Raw genomic sequence first — 16,395 nt, forward strand, 5'->3', positions numbered from 1 at the left:
GAACTTACACGCATGACCCATGGACATTGAACTAATGGAGGGGCATTGCAGGTGGAGGGTGGCAAAGAGGGGGAAATCGGGGTCCCTATAATAGCATAAGCAATAAAATACACTTTAAAAAAGAGGTCTGCCATTATAAGGCATACCGCTGATCTGCCAAGACTTTTTGTTCTTTTTATTAGTTTATTGGGGGGCTGGCAGGGCCTTAAACTAAGGTTGTAGCTGGGAGGGGAGGACTCAGCCAGCCACTGTTGGAGGGAAGAACTCTATATTTAACATACGCGAGATGTTTTATCCCTTCCGGCTCATTGCTCTCGTTCACCCACATAATACCGTCTTTCTCTTTAGGGCCACATCGTGAAGTGGCCCTGTAGATCTCTTCGTTCTGAAGGCTTCACATCTACAGAAATGTTTTGAGATATGTGGAGACTGGCCATCTCCCTAAAAGGCTGGACTTTTAGGAGGAAGGAGGAGATGGAAGAAGGGGTCAGGATTAAAGAAAGCATTGCCAGTGACTAGCTTAATTGAACATCCTGTGTTGAGGCTTTATTTCCAAAAATAAGGAGAAGCCATTAAGATGCTTGTCCGTGAGTGTGCGCATCAGTCCAGGCATGTGCTTCCCTCTGTTTCGGGTTTGCACTTGGACGTGGGAGTCTCGTTGTCTTGTGTTCTGTGGAGGCTGAGCCGCACCCCTAGGGGATGCCGTTACTCTCCAGGAAGCTGGGGCCTCTCCCAGGGGGTGCTGAGAGCTTGCTGTGGAGAGGGACAGGACTTGACCTCCCCCCCCTGAAGCTCCCACCCCTACCCACACCCTCCCTTTTTGGTAAAACTGCCTGCCTTGGGGTTCCCTGACTTCCCGGGAAGGACATCTCGCCAGCAACCTTTTCCACAGGTGTTTGGCTTTGTAGTAAAGTGATACGAGATTTGTAAATGGATGACTTTACCTGTGTGGTGATGTATCCGTGCTCTGGACACTGCATCTTTTCTGGCTGGAGTTGAGAGGATAGAATGGAATCTTCTGAAAACCCTCAGATGATTTGTTTGGGACCAGCCAGTCTATTTTAAGCCTGGTGACCTCTGTTGATCTTGTTTGTTTAGAATAAAATACTTGAACACATTTTCTGATTTACAGTTAGCAGGGATATGAATATTCGAAACTTGGACCGTCCAAAAAATATATGAAACATAAAGTCACTATTTTAATAAATCACTTGGAAATTCAGTAGCAAACCCTAGAACTGACGGCAGGATGGAAAGGAAGTTTTCTCATTTTCACATTAGCAGACTTTTGGTTCTTTTCCTAAATGACATTGCAAACATCCTGCTGCTCTCCCGGATAGGGAGTTAACGCGTACTGTGGGAGAGACTTCCAAGGCCCTCTGAGCTCTCAGCTCAGCTCTGTTTTCACAAGGCCTTTCTGTTCCTAGGATGGCAGAATTAATCCAGAAGTCAGAGCACTTGGCCAGTGTCTCCATGGGCCTGGCAGGAGCAATGTCAGCCCATTTGTACCGCCTCGGCCAGACACACAGGCCTGTCGACCTCAGGGCTTAGTAGTCACCTGACACCCAGATTATGAGGCCAGATCCGCATGTGCTGATGTCCAGTGCCCCCTTGCCACTGGTGGGTGGACCAGGAGGTGGAAGAGGGCGGATTCCCAAGTGCTGCAGTCCCGGTGCTGTCCGCTGTCTCTGCCGAGCTCCCGTAGGCAGCAGCATCTCGCCTCTGTGTCCAGGAAGTGCCCTAGCCTTTTGGAGGAGACAGAGAGGCTCTCCACTGAAGCTACCTGCCTATTTGCCTCTCCTGCTCAGAGATGCGCTCTCTCTCTCTCTCTCTCTCTCTCTCTCTCTCTCTCTCTCTCTCTCTCCCTCTCTTTCTCTCTCTCTCTCCCCTATACATGTAGATTCTCTATGCACACACACATGCACACACATACCCACTTTCCCACACATATGTATATAGAGAGCATCTGTCAGGTGCCAGACATTCTGCACCTTTTGTCTTGAACATTCACAAAGATCCTATAAGAGAGAGATTATTGTTTTCTAGATGTGGCACCTGAGACTGGGAGAATTGTCAGATGCCAAATAGAATATTGCTGTTAAGCTGTGGTGTCCAGACACATACCCCGGCCCTGCTGATTGCAGAGCCCGTGTTCGTTCCTCGGTGCCACGTCCTCCCAGATGACTTGTGTTTGGTGGACAGGGTGTCTTCTTGCATTAGGAGGCATCCGAAGGCCATCAGCTCCCCTTTCCCTGGGCTGTCACAGAGGCGTCTGTTATCTGACACCTGGCATCCCATGTGACATATGGAGCTAGGTAGGTCATGTGAAGTCAGCTCCGGCCATGCCTTGGCCTGAAAAATTGTTGGCAGCAGTGACTCTTAACTGTTGCTCAATAAGCTTCTAATGATGGGAATAGCCTTTTAACCAGATGCGTGTGTTCTGTATCGACAGCATTAGTGCTTCTCAAGTTCGTTGTGGTGAAGGGTGAAGGATCAATTTTTTTTTTCATTTCCAATCTATAGGAGACCAATACTTAAAAAGAAAATAGAATAAGTGGCCCTGGCTGGTGTGGCTCAGTGGGTTGAGTCCTGGCCTGCAAACCAAATGGTCGCTGGTTGGATTCCCAGTCAGGGCACATGCCTGGGTTGTGAGCTAGGTCCCCAGTTGGGGGTGGGCGAGAGGCAACCGATCCAGGTATCTCTCACACATGGATGTTTCTCTCCCTCTTTTCTCCTTCCCTTCCCTTCTCTCTAAATAGTAAATAAATAAAATCTTTAAAAATATATAATAAGAGAATCATGGCAAATTGGTATAAAAGCTTCCAAATGCTTGCTCTCAAATTCTGTACTTACCTCATGTACTGCGGCTGTGGAATAACCAGTTTGTGGTCCGACACTGGTCTGCAGAGGCATCTTGAATGCTACTCTACCATGTAATTTTGAGGAGGCTTGGACTTCAGAAGAAATGGACAGTTTCCATAAGCCACAATTTTAAAAAATTATACATGTAGAGTAATAGTATCTCTGTTTAGCTTTATAATTTGTAACATTGTCAACTTTTTAAAATTACAAAAGTAATTCATGCTTGAAAAAAGACTTAATTTGTACAAAAATATCCAAACTACAAAACATTCCCCTTCTTAGTCCCACACTCCAAACTACCAATTCTAAGTTGGACGTTCGTCTCACATTCAAGAAAGAGGGTGTGGATCAAGATTTATGATGAGGGAAGGGGTGGGAGAGGCATTTTAGAAATTTGCCTGTTTTTTCCTCTATTCTATCTTGATTTTTAGTCAAGGGGGAAAGTATAGCTTTTACGAATGTGTTGTTACTCTCTAGAGTCAAACCGACACAGCAGCTGCCTTTGTGGTCCCTAACCCCTCTCCTCTCTCGTTGCAGAGCCAGATCACACTGATGGACATCCCCGTGTTCAAAGCCATCCAGCCGGAGGTCTGTACCTTGTCCTTTATGCTGAGCCCACAGCCACATTAGTGTGACTTGGTTTCTCGGTTTCTCTCTGGAAGTCTCTGAAAATGCACGTGGTCGATTTAAGCCCCGTTAAAGAGGGCACCCAGGAGCTCTCCATTCTCGACGCTGCTCATGCTTTGAGCCGGGCGTTTGGATTCTCCAGGGAATGTCACAACCGCTGGTCCACTCTGGCGGGGCTGTGGCATTTGGTGCCCACAGCCTCCATGCCTGAGTCAGGTTCTGCCACACTAATTACTGTCCCAAGCTCCTCCTGCTGAACACGGTCACTGTCAGGAAGGGGGTGTGAGGGAACGTTTTTCTAGATGGCTTTTTTTGTTGATTCCAAATTCTCGTGATTGCCTTGTGTCTGATTTTGAAACCAGTTGCTAAAGCAAAACACGTCCATATTTACGTTAAATTCTAATGTACATTTGTAGAAATAGCATATTCAATAAAGAAGAAAATGTTGACTTAAAAAAGTTCATTTGAAAATTTCTGGAAATGCTTAGCAGTTGATAACAAGGCTTTATAGTTATTTCAGTCAGGGTTGTTTTTGTTGTTGTTTTAATTAGCAAGTGATAGAAATACATTTCAAAGTAGCTCTGATAGACAGAAGAGGAATGGATTACAGGAGTAAGAGGGGCATTTTACAGAACCCATGAGCATGGAGTTCAGGCAGCCTGGAGAACCAAACAGAGATACGCCGTCTCTGCTTCTCGCCTCTGCTTTTCCCTCTCTCCTTCTCTCTTCTGCCTTCACTCCTGTCTGTCTACATGGTTAGCATGACCTCCCGACAGGACCCACACCTACATGACCCCCATTTAAGCCCTGTGTACACTGAGACCGGCGACTCTCAGCCCAGCCCAGCTGAGTCACGTGTCTAGTGTGGGTTCAGTGACTGAGGTCAGGAGTACCTGGCCAGGACGAGCACGCACAGCTGAGGGACCCGGCCTGGTGAGTGGGTGCGGATTTTGGAGAGGAGGCGTATAGAGATATGTCAGAGGGGTCTGCTGTGAGTTCCGGAACACGCTTTACATGCCCTTCTTACAGTATGGTAGCTGTTAAGGCCAAGAAACGCAGCACTTAGACCAAGTCAGACAAAGGATCCAGGCCTTCTGGGAGCTGGCATCTAGTCTCTGTGAGGTTGGGAGGGAGCTCGTGCTGTTGGCTGCAACCAGCATTTACGCGAGGACGCGGCAATGATTTGTGTTACTTGTGTGTGCGCGTGTGTGCACGCGTGTGCACGTGCATGTTGTGTTCGGTTTGGGGAGCAGAGCGATGTTTGCTTTTTTGAATTGGCTGACTTCCAGTCTTTTTCTGTTTTATCTTACCTGGAGTTATCTATTCTTTCTCATTTAAAAAAACAAACAAACTGGAACAACTCACTACTTCTCGGAGCCTTTTGGGGGAGTAGTTGTTTGATGGACCTTTAGTTCTCAGCTGAAGCTATTGCTGATCATGTTCCCTGCTTAGCTCTGACCTGGAGTTGTTTAGACACGTGGGTCTGTATTCTCGGACCTGAGCGTCGAGGAGGGCAGCCCAGCCTGCTGTGGGCCCCGAGCCCTGACCCCGGTGTGCCCAGGAGGAATGGGATCGATGTCAGGCTGATTGTAGGAGGGAAGGGGCGGGGAGTCCTTCAGAGCCACAAGTAGGGGCAAACCAATACTGTCCCCCAGGGCACTGCAGTTTGGAAGGCACCTCATCCAAAGCATATCTGGTTTCAAGTTGTGACAAGACATTAAGGTGGAGATGCTTCGCTTTCAAGACTGTATTAGCTTGGAGCTGTGCTTCTCAACTGTGGCCGCGCATCAGAGTCACCTGGGCAGCCTCTGAAACCTGGGGTGCCAGACCCCACCCAGGCCACTGAGTCTGTGTCTCTGGGTCGGAGTGCAGAACCCAGTCAACCCTGTTTTGTAAACGCTCACCAGATAATTCTGGTGCAGAGTAGAGATTAGAACTAATTGCTTTGAGGTATCTGGAGAAACCCCAGACTTCAATGTCTTGGATCTCTGATGTATTAGCTAAAAATAAAAGCGTTTGTTCCTCATTGTCACTGTCAACATTGTCGTTAAAAGGAGTCCTCTAGGAGCTACCCCAGCTTTTTGCTGTTTTTATTTTTGTTAGCAGACTGGAAACTAGACTTTTTTTCCCTTGAAGATGCCTGCCACATTGTGGCTGGACCACCCCAGAGCTGGAAGCACACGAATAGGGGGCAGATCTAAGGTTGCTGTAGGCAAGACTTCCAGGAAGCGGAGGCCAGCATCTGAGAGCAAGGTGGGCCCTGAGAGTAGCCTGGCCTCCCAGTGGCTGCGCGTCCGAATCAGCTGGGGACCTCTGTCAAAGCATGCAGATGCCTAGGCTCCGTCCCTGGGGATCCTGATTCCTTAGGGTTCGAGTGTGCTGGGAACCTGCGTTTCAGTCAGCGACGGTCACTATTCCCTTTGGTGCCTGAATGTCCTGTCTTTAACTAACGGGAGCCCTTGCACATCGTCTCCTGTGTCAACACGAGCCCAACGTTTTGATAACTTCCGTGCTCTCGGCGCAGCGAGGTAGACCAGTGCGGTGCCGTACCGTCCCTACTGGAGACCCGAGCGCAGGCGTTCGCTCCTTCAGCGGTGCTGGCTTCTTTTAGTGGAGAGTGATATTCAGAAACCACGTGTGGGTGAGAGGATACTCATTGCTACTGAGCTGCTAGGTCCTTTCTGTGGACAGAGCTAGGAAATGCCTATTTTTTGAAAGGAAAACTCATGAGGTTATAATTGGCGCAGGTGGTGTTACTTCTCCACAGTTCTTACCTCCTCATCCGGGTCATAATTCCCCGTGGGTGGTGTCTGTTTCCCCCTCGTGCAGATTTTGGGCTGGGCCCTGTGACTTGGGCACAGGTGGTCGTATGCAGGTGGTGAGCTGAGGCGGTAAGAGGCATGACACGCTCTCACCCATCTTCTTGGAGTTCCCACCCTCCGGGTGTACCAGCAGCTGTTGCTCGTTTAGCCTGAACCCCAAACCCAAAGCCTGAATTGCAGCCCAACGTGGCCCAGCCCAAGGGAGCCCAGCAGAGGCCCGCTGAACCGCAGTCAGCACAGGTCTGCAAGCGCAGAGTGAATGTTGCTGCTGTGAGCCTCTGAGGGTTGAGGGTTGGGTGCTGTGCCACACTGTCATGTAGAAACCTGGCCGGTGCAGTGTTGGCCTTTCCAGTCCCAGCCTAACATTGCAGGGCTGTTAGCTTACTTCCCTTGATTTTTTTAAAAAAGATTTTATTTATTTTCAGAGAGGGGGAAAGAGAGAGATATCAATGTGGTTGCCTCTCGCACGCCCCCAACTGGGGGCCTAGCCCATTCCAGGCATGTGCCCTGACTGGGAATCGAACCAGTGATCTTTCAGTTCGCAGGCCGGTGCTCAAGCCACTGAGCCACACCAGCCAGGGCACTTCCCTTGATTTTTACGTGTTGTCTTCTACATTGACAATTTTGGTTCCTAACAACATTAAATAATTCCTTTTTTGTATTACCCCATCGTATATAAAAATAGTTTTAAAATAACAATATCAATGTTACTATTAGCCAGCAGACTACTTTTAAAGCTTAACATTTCTTTGCGATTCTGTTTGTCTTTAGTTACTTTTCTTCTTCTTTTCTCTCCCTCCATTCCCAGCACTGCCACATCCAGGGGGGGCTCCCTCCTTCACTTCCCCCAAAGGCCTTTGGAAGCACCAGGGCAGAAAAGGCAGCACTCGCTTGGTTCTGGAGATCTGCTTCCTGAGAGACCTGTTGTAATCCCAGTGCCTGGAGCATAGTAGACACTTGGTACCTATTTGTTGAGTGAGTGGGGAATGAATGATTGATTGAACGAGAGAAGTGCCCCAGCAGAGCACTCTCTCGCTGCGTGTAGGCACACTGCCAGAGGGAGGTGTACCAATCAAGGGGACACTATTACCAGGGTGCCTGTTTCGCAGTGTCACCACTTTCCCTGAAGCAAGGGTTTTGCCTGGTGAGCTCAGCCTTTGAAGACTCTGATTTCCAAATGCTGTTGATAACAGGGTAGAACTGTGGCTCGTGTTCCCTTCTGCGAGGGGGGCTGTAGGAGCATCATCCCGGGGCTGAGAGGAAGCCAGGCAGACGGTGAGTTAAGGACTGGCAGGGAGCAAGGAAAATGGAAGTTAGCAAGTACGGAACCATGACTGCCCTGTTCCCCGGTGACTCTAACAAGTGAAAATTTTTATCAAAAATTGGCGTGTTAATGCAGATACAGCTCTGCAGTATAATGGCTCACAGCTGTGTTTAACTTACGAGCGGTGGCCTGGAACCCTGTCACCACGCTGGTGGATCCCGCCCCGCCAGGGCCGGGGTGAGAGCCGCATTGTAAAGGACGTCTTTCTGAGGGGTCGCGGGGGCTGCAGACTTGAGAGAAGGGACATTTTCGGGGTGGCGTTTTGTTTCCACCGGCGTTCCCAACCGAATAAATCTGTCATGATGCCCAGTTCTCAGTCTATGGACTTGAAGGTCCAAGAGTTTCTCAGAAGCCAGTTTAAATGTCAGCACTGTTTTTGTCATTAGTTTCCATGTGGAGCAGCATCACGGGGGAACTGCTGTTCTTAGAATGTGCTGAAAACGAGCCCCGTGTGTGTGTTCCTCAGCCCGGGGTCCCGGCCCAGCCAGGCTGCCGGGTCCGCTCCCCCTGCACAGGGCGCTGCTGAAGAGCATGGGCTCGAGCTGGCGAAGCTGGGGTCTGCTCCCCGCTCCACCCTTCCCAGCTCGGACTCTGTACAAGGTCCCGCTCCCACTTTGTGCCTCCGTAGCCTCGTGTGTAAGGTGGGGGAGGTCACAGTGTTACCTTACAGGGTGCGTAGGAGCTGAGCTCAGTGCCTGCGTGCAGGAACCTGTGGCTGCCCTTTCTCAGCAGCACAGATGCAAGTAGGCTCTGTGTGTCATGGCATCAGGTCGTGTGCAACAGAATGTCCAGCGCTGCCTGTGTGGGAGCCGGCGGCCCAGCGGGTGAGGGCACTGTGCCGGGTTCACGTGCCACTCGGCCCCCCCACCCCCCACGCAGGCTTGCACCGCGGGGCGCCGGGGGCCCTGCGGACACTGACGGTGGAGACTTGCTCTGCCCTGGGGCTGGGGCGTTGGCATGGAGCCTCGAAGGCTGAGAGGGATTCCATCTTGTGGGTGGTCTGGGGAGTGGCATGGGAGGTGGGAAGGGCATTTCGGGAAGAACGAATGACGCACTGGAAAGGCAGACAATCTACTGAGCAAAACTAAACACTACCTTTGGGGCTGGTGCCTAGGGAGAAGGAAGGCGGAGCCTGCCGTTCTCTTGATTCTCTGATGCCGGGATGTCGGCATGTCCAAGGCTTGCCTGAAGTCAGTGTGTCATTCTCTTCCAACTAGCACCGGCACGGGGGCACACAGGGTCACAGGGACACGCGGGGGGGGGTGTCTAGTGGGCCCGAGTGTGATGCAGGTGAACCGCAGTGGGTAGCAAATTCAGTAAGGTGGGAAGTTTTTCTACGTGCCTTCATCTTCTCCAGTCTCCTTGCTGCCCCTGCCTGCACTGCTCCGTCCCTGCTGCCCGATATCCCAGTGGTTGGACCGACCTTCACGCCTTTACTTGTTCATCAGTCTGCTGTGCTACCTGCCGGAGGGACAAAGACAAGGGGGACACTGGTGCAATCCAGCGAGGGCAGGATGGAAACAAGCAGTAGACAAGACATGTTTGGGCATCAAGGATGGGTGGGGGCAGAGCTTTATCTTGTTGGCTTTGGGGATTCACTGAAGGACTTCAAAAGGGGACTGATAGGACAGATTTGTATTTTAGGACGTTCATTCTAACCACCTGAGGCAGAACCGACTGGAGTCAGGGAGACTGCTTAGCAGGCTTTGCCATAGCCCATGTGAAGCAAGGTTGGTAGTAACAGGAGGGGAGGAGGGCCTGGTGCCAGATGGTTGTGAGGCTGCCGTGAGAGCCGGGACCAGGAGAGATGGGAGGGAGGGCAGTGGACTGTGTATTTGGGGAGCAGAAGAGCAGAGATCAAGAAAGAGGCAGAGAACATGGCCCTAGGGATAGGAGGCGGCCCAGGGAAGTGTCCTGGAGGTCTCGCTGGGTGGTCCGCAATGTTTTGTCCAGAGGGGAGGGAGGCCAGAAGGGCTGGAGAGTGCTGATGGTCTGGAAGAGTCATAAAGGGTCGAGGGACCAAAAGTCAAACAGCAGACAAAGCAGAGGTTTGGTTAGGAGCAGGGGAATGAGAGGGAGGCCAGGAGGCCATGGTGGGAGGAGGAGCTCAGAGTTCGCGGTCTTAGGGTCTTGGAGGCGGGGTCTTGGTGACTGTGCTTGAAGGAATAGTGGCTGTGCCTTTTTGGTGGCTGAAGTGGAGGGGAGAGAAGAGAAGGTCTTTCTGGGAGGAGGTTGAGGTACTCTGTGCCCCAGGGGTGAGAAGTCACACCACCCAGTTTAGTGACACCCCTGGAGACGACAGCAGAAGGGGAGAAGAGAAGACCGTGAGCCAGAGCTAAAGGCATAAGGACGTCCTAGGGGGAGAGCGGGCGGCGACATGGGGGAGATGGAGGTGCCAGGACCTGGTTTGAGCTCCCCCGGAAGAAAGCTGTGGGCCAGGACGGGGGGCCTCATGAAGGGAGGAGCCAGAGCATCCCCAGTGCCTGCCATTTGGGCTGAGGCACAGGCCGGGCACTCAGTGTTAGCAGAAGGCCGGCGAGGGGTGGTCTGGGTGGGCGTGCCGTCCTCAGCTCTCCTCCTGCTGTGGCCCTGGAGGGGGCCTGGTAGTTAAAAGAAAAGGCAGAACCTAGAATGCAGCAGTAGGAGCAGCAGTAACAAATGTCTTGGGACATTATCCAGAAAGAACTTGATATCCCTGTGGGGCACTGGCTCTAGAGACATTTGGTCGCACACTTCCCCTCATCGGAACTGGCCCCGGAGTGTGACTTGACCAGCATCTGCTGGTTAGCGGCAGGGCTGGCCTGCGGGGTGAAGCCTCCCCGCCGAGGTACACAGTTTCTTCTGGGCCACGTGACATGGTGCAGTTCAGGAAAACACTGCCTGTGGGGTCAGGAACCTGACCCTGTGGCCTTTTGTCTGGATGCTGTGTGCCTGCTCTGAAGAGGCGGGCATTCCAGAAGGCCGAGGTCAGTGTTGGATGTTGGACAAACCCTGTGTGTCTTTACTGCTCCTTGGAATCACAGCCCTGGGCCCTGGGAGAAGGGAAGAGCTTTGTCAGCAGGCAGTTATTTGTAAAGAGGAGATCGGTTTCACTGACATCATTAAAACCCCTCTCTCAGGTCACATGCTGGGCCGTTTTCTTAGGCCATTTCCCTCCACTGCCCCAGCCTGGCCAGAGTTACTGCCACCTCTTCAATCACGTCTTCCCACGGGCAGGTCTGCCCCCGGCCTCCTCTGCATCCAGAGACATCTTTCTAAAGCCAGAGTCTAACCACTTCCCGGCCCCGTCTAGCACCCTCTGAGGCTCCCACTGCTCTGAGTATGCAGACCCCCCCGCCAGACACCCGGTGGGCCGGCGACAGCCCTCCTGGCCTCCAGCGCCCAAGCTGCCCACGCCTCCTGGTTTCCTCCCACCATGGAGCCTTCCCCCAGGCTGCGTGTGCCCTGGGCCTGGGCGCTCCTCGCTCCCCTCTCCCAGCCCATGGGCTCTTGGACTCGTCCTCTCCTCCCCAGTCTCCCGGTCTCCTGGGGCGAGTGAGCAGCTCAGAGCCGCAGCGGAGTGCGGGTCCCCCTCGTGTCCGCTCCCAGCACACGAGCCGCCGCCTCTCCCGTTCAGCGCTTTTCAGCGCTTTTCACCATTGTGCTGGAATGTCCTGACTTTTAAAATTTTGAGTAATTACTTTGTGTCAAGTCTGTCTCCCCACTCGATTATAAACTCCATCTACACAGGGATCATGACAGTTCCGTTCCTCCCGTGTCCTGTGACCCCGCACAGTGCCCGATGTCGCTGCTTCAGCACAGTTAGGATGTAGCTGCGGTAGTGCTAACAGTCACCGTCATACTGAGTCCTCCTGACTTCTGTGCTGGGCGGCTCCCCTCTGTTCCCAACACTGAAGTGGGCAGGAAGGGCACAGCCCCGGCGCCCCCCACGGCAGGGCCGTGGCCGGGGTGGGTGCTGGCTCCCAGCCTGACGCTCCTCAGCGCTGAGGTTAGCGCCGGAAGGCCGAGCAGCTGTCTCTTTCATCTGTTGTTTTTCTGAGTTTGCGTTTGTTATTTGCTGCTCATTTCCTAGTAACTGCTGTATCCATTATGACAATTTCTTGTGACAATGGAGGCAAAGTGGGAAAGGGCTTCCCCTAGCTCCATCTGTGCTGGAGACGGAGGTTGGAGTCCCTCTCTGGGCAGAGGGTGGGGAGAGCCGGCCGGGGCTGCAGACAGAGGCCAGCAGCGTGTTCCATCCAATGGAACCAACTTTGCAACTTCCAGACTCATTTTTCCTCCCTTCTTGAGTGGATATGACATTAGTTCTGGTTTGAAACCAGATTTCCTTTTAAATGAATTAATAACATAAAACAGAACTTTTGGTAAACAGCTTTTTATCCACGAGGACTTGGCACCTGGTTGTGATTTTTCTCTGCAAGGAAAACAGGAGCAACTGCATGATTCCAGGCAGTTTGGAGCGAAGGGAGGGTCCTGGGCTTCGGAGGCAGGAAGGTCTGCATCGGCAGCCTGGCTCTGCTGCTCTCCAGCCCTGTGATCCTGGCAAGGGCCTTCCCCTCGCAGGGCCTCCCTTTCCTTGTCTGTCAGATGGACATGATACCCATCTCATGTGCTACGATGCTCGAGGGAGATGGCGCAGGCAGATGGCCTGGCCCCCGGCAGAAACTCACATGTTTCTTCTCTTTCGAGAGAAGTCAGGGATGTAATAGGAGGAAGGCAAGGACAGTGCTATTAAGTCAAGCGTAGAAGGGCCCTGGGGAAGACGTATCCTGTCACTACTGCATCTCTTACTCCAGTCACAGAGTCTGGCACATTATAAGGTCAATACTTGTTGAAGGAATGAGAGGCAGATAGAAAGCATTTCTTTCTGTAGGGCCTCAAACGTGAGAGCTTGGACTCTGGAGTGAGAAGGCCCTACGTTTGTATCTATGTGATCATGCTTGAGTTTCTCACTCTCTCAAGGCCTCAGTTTCCATATATGTCCAAGGGAGATGATAATGTGACTGCTTCCAAAAATGGGACATGAGGACCGAGTGGGGTTTTTTTTCCAGCTTTTTTTGAGGTATAATTGACATGTAATGAACCACATGTGAATAAAGCCAACCATTTGGTGAGTCTGGCTGTATGTATATACCCATGAAACCATCATCAGATCAAGATACTAAACACACTGGTCACTCAGAAAATATTCTTATGCTCTTTGCAGTCCCTCCTCTCTACGTCCTGAAATCAGGTAGTCCGTTAAATGTGTTCTTCTAGTTCCATATTGTTTGGGCCGTTCCTTCACATTTCCATATGAATTTTAAAATCAGCTTGTTAAGTTTATGAAAAACCTGATAGGCTGTTGATTGTAATTGCATTGAATCTGTAGATCAGTTTGGGGAGAATTGCCCTCTTGACAATATTGAGTCACTTCAGCCATGAACACAGTATGTATCTTCATGTATTTAGGTCTCCTTTACCTTGTTTCAATAATGTTATAGTTTTCAGTGAATAGGTCTTACTCATCTTTTGTCAGATTTATTCCTAAGTATTTTATTTTCTATGCTGTTACAAATGTTGCTTTATTTAAGTTAAATTCCAGTTTCTCATCACTAGTTAATAGAAGTATGACCTATATTTTTAATTGACCTTGTGTTTTACAACTTTGCTAAACTCACTCTAGTAGATTTATTGTAGATTCTATAGGATTTTCTACACAGATGTGAATAATAACAGTCTTCTTTCTTTCTTTTTTTCCTGATCAGTCTGGCTAACTTTATTGATTTTATTTATCTCAAAAAATGTTTTTGGTTTCATTAATTTTTTCCTATTGATTTTCTGTCTTCTAATCCTTTGATTTCTGTTCATATTTTTAATATTATTCTTTCTCCTGCTCACTTTGAGTTTAATTTGCTCTTCTTGTTTTTTAAAGTAGAAGCTGGGTTCAATAATTTGAGACCTTTCTTCATTTCCCACGTAGGCATCTAGTGCTACAAATTGCCTTCCAAGCATTGCTTTAGTTTTTCCCCATACGTTTGATGTTTTTGGAATTTCATTTCCTTTCAGTTCAAATGCTTCCTAACTTTCCATTTGATTTCTTTTTTACCCATGAATTATGTAGAAATGTGTCATTTAGTTTCCAAATATTTGGAGACTTTCTAGGTATTTTATGCTATTGATTTAGTTTCTTTCTTTCTTTTTTACTGTATTGCTTTCTAATTCTGTAATGGTTAGAGAACATTTATAATTTGAATTATTTTAAATTTATTGAGATTTATATTATAGCACAGAACATGGTTGATCTTGGTTAAGTTCTGAGTGAACCTGAAAAAACTGTGTATTCTGCTGTTTTTCACAGTGTTCTATAAATGTAATTGAGGCCAAGCTGGTTAACAGTGTTATCAAAGTCATCTATATCTTAACCGATTTTCTCTTATTTGTTCTATTTACTGTTGAGAGAAGAGTATTGAAATCTCTCGCTATAATTGTAGATTTGTTGATTTTTCCTTTAAGTTCTATCAGTTTTTGCTTCATGAATTCTGAAATCCTATTATTAGCTGCATAGACATTTATAATTGTTATGTCCTCCTATTGAATTTACCCTTCATCATTATGAAATGACCTGCCTTATCCCTGCTAATATTCTTCGCTCTGAAATTTACTTTACTGGAGAATATAGCCATCTTTCTTTTCATCAGTGTTAGCATGTGCTATGATCCGAGTGTTTGTGTCCCTCCTACATTCATATGTTGAAATCCTAATTCCCACGACAATGGCATTAAGACATGGGGCCTTCAGGTGGTTAGGACATGTGGCTTCTGGGCAGAGCCCTCGTGATTGGGATTAGAGACCTTAGAAAAGAGACCCCAGAACACTGGCTCATTCCTTTCACCGTGTGAGGACACAATGAAAAGATACTGTCGACAAACCAGGAATTTGACCCTTAGCAGCCGCTGAATCTACCAGCATCTTGATCTTGGACTTCCCAGCCTCTGGGGCTGTGAGAAGTAAATTTCTGTTCTTTATAAATCACTGCTTTCATGGAATTTTGGTTACAGCATCTGAATGGCCTAAGATAGAATGATACATATTTTTCATCCTTTTACTTTCAGCCTATTTGTATCTTTATATTTAAAGCGTGTTTGTTGTAGGCAGAATATAGTTGATTCCTGAATTTTTATCCAGTCTACCAATTTCTGCCTTTTAATTGGGGTGCTTAGACTATATTTAATGTGATTATTGATCTGGTTGGGTTTAAATCTATTCTTTGTTTCCCTTTTTCTCTTCTTCTGACTTCTTTTAAAGTAAATGAGCACATTTCATGATTTTATTTTATCTCTTTTATTGGCTAACTAGTTGTATTTATTTTAATGGTTGGTTTAGGGTTTACAGTATACATCTGTAATATATCACAGGCTACTTTCAAGTGGTAATACAGCATTTTCAGGTATCAGAACGTTACAACAGTGTATTCCTGTTTAACCTCTCTCCTGTTCGTTGTAGTACCGTGTTCCCTCACTTACCGCGGATGTTACGTTCTAGACCACCCACGCGATAGGTAAAAGTCTGCGAAGTAGGAACCTTACGTTTATTTTAGTATTTGTAAATATTTTAAGGCTTTATAAACCCTTCCCACATGCTTATAAACCGTTCCACTCCCTTATTAACCTTTTCCACACTTTTATAAACACCACTTATGTTCTTAAACATATTCTACGCTCTTAAACCTACATAACTTTAACAACATACGTGTATAGAACCACAAAATCCCGCGATATAGCGAAAAATCCGCGATAAATAATTAAATATAATATTTTTTTTAATTGCGCAATACAGTGAGGCCACGATAAGTGAGCCGTGATATAGAGAGGGACTATTGTATTATTATTATACATTTCACTTCCACAAGACATTGTTTATTGCAATTGCACAAAATAATTATCTGTTAAAGTCAATGATCTTTTTAAGAGATTTTTTAAAGTACATATAACAGTAAAGTACACAAACCTTAAGGGTACAACTCAATGCCTTTTTACAAAGTAAACCAACCCTGTAACTACCCCTGGATCAGGATGCAGAATATACCAACACCCCGGAAACCTGCTACATGTCCCCTCCAAGTCATTAACTGCCCACAAGCACAGTCACTATTCTAACTTCTGTCACTAACGGTAGTTTTGTCTGTTTTTGAACTTTATATAAATGGAATCATGTTATGTATACTTTTTGTCTGTTTTTAAATTTTTTAAATTAAACTTACTGGGGTGACATCAGTTAATAATTGTCTGACTATTTTCACTTAACATTATAGGCATGAGGTTTATAATGTTTCTGTGTGTAGCAGGAGTTTTATCCTTTTTCATTTTGGCACAGCATTCCACTCCTTGTATGAGTAGACCATATTTTATTTATCTTTTCCAATGCTCATGGATATTTTGGTTGTTTCCAGTTTAATGCTAATATGAATAATGCTGCTACAGACATCCTTGGACATTTTCTTGGATATAAACACTCATTTCTCTTGAGTATAATATCCAGCAATGAAATTGCTTGGTCGTAAAGAATGTGTATGTTCAGCTTAATAGATACTACCAAACTGTTTTCAAAAGTGGTTGTGCCAATTTACATCCTTATCAGCAGTGTGTGAGAGTTTCAGTTGTTCCTCGTCTTTGTCAACACTTGGTATTGTCAGAGGACAAAACAGTGGTGACCATAAAGCTCACCTAGTGCATTTCCTATCTTTCTGGGGTCTTGGGGCCTCAAATCCTGCTGCTTTGG

General features: G+C 48.0%; 1 protein-coding gene across 3 annotated transcripts in view; it reads left to right on the forward strand.

The window, feature by feature from the left end:
- Positions 1 to 16,395, forward strand: part of RALGPS1 (Ral GEF with PH domain and SH3 binding motif 1) — a 222,487-nt gene that overhangs the window by 38,385 nt on the left and 167,707 nt on the right. For all 3 annotated transcript variants that reach the window (XM_090274741.1, XM_090274743.1, XM_090274742.1), the window contains exon 4: positions 3,400 to 3,450. In XM_090274741.1, coding sequence (XP_090130867.1) covers positions 3,400 to 3,450 — 51 coding nt within the window. The remainder of the gene's footprint in view (positions 1 to 3,399; positions 3,451 to 16,395) is intronic.

This window comes from Furipterus horrens, unplaced genomic scaffold (assembly GCF_987537825.1).
Source record: "Furipterus horrens unplaced genomic scaffold, mFurHor1.1.pri manual_scaffold_4, whole genome shotgun sequence".
Classification (NCBI taxonomy): domain Eukaryota; kingdom Metazoa; phylum Chordata; class Mammalia; order Chiroptera; family Furipteridae; genus Furipterus; species Furipterus horrens.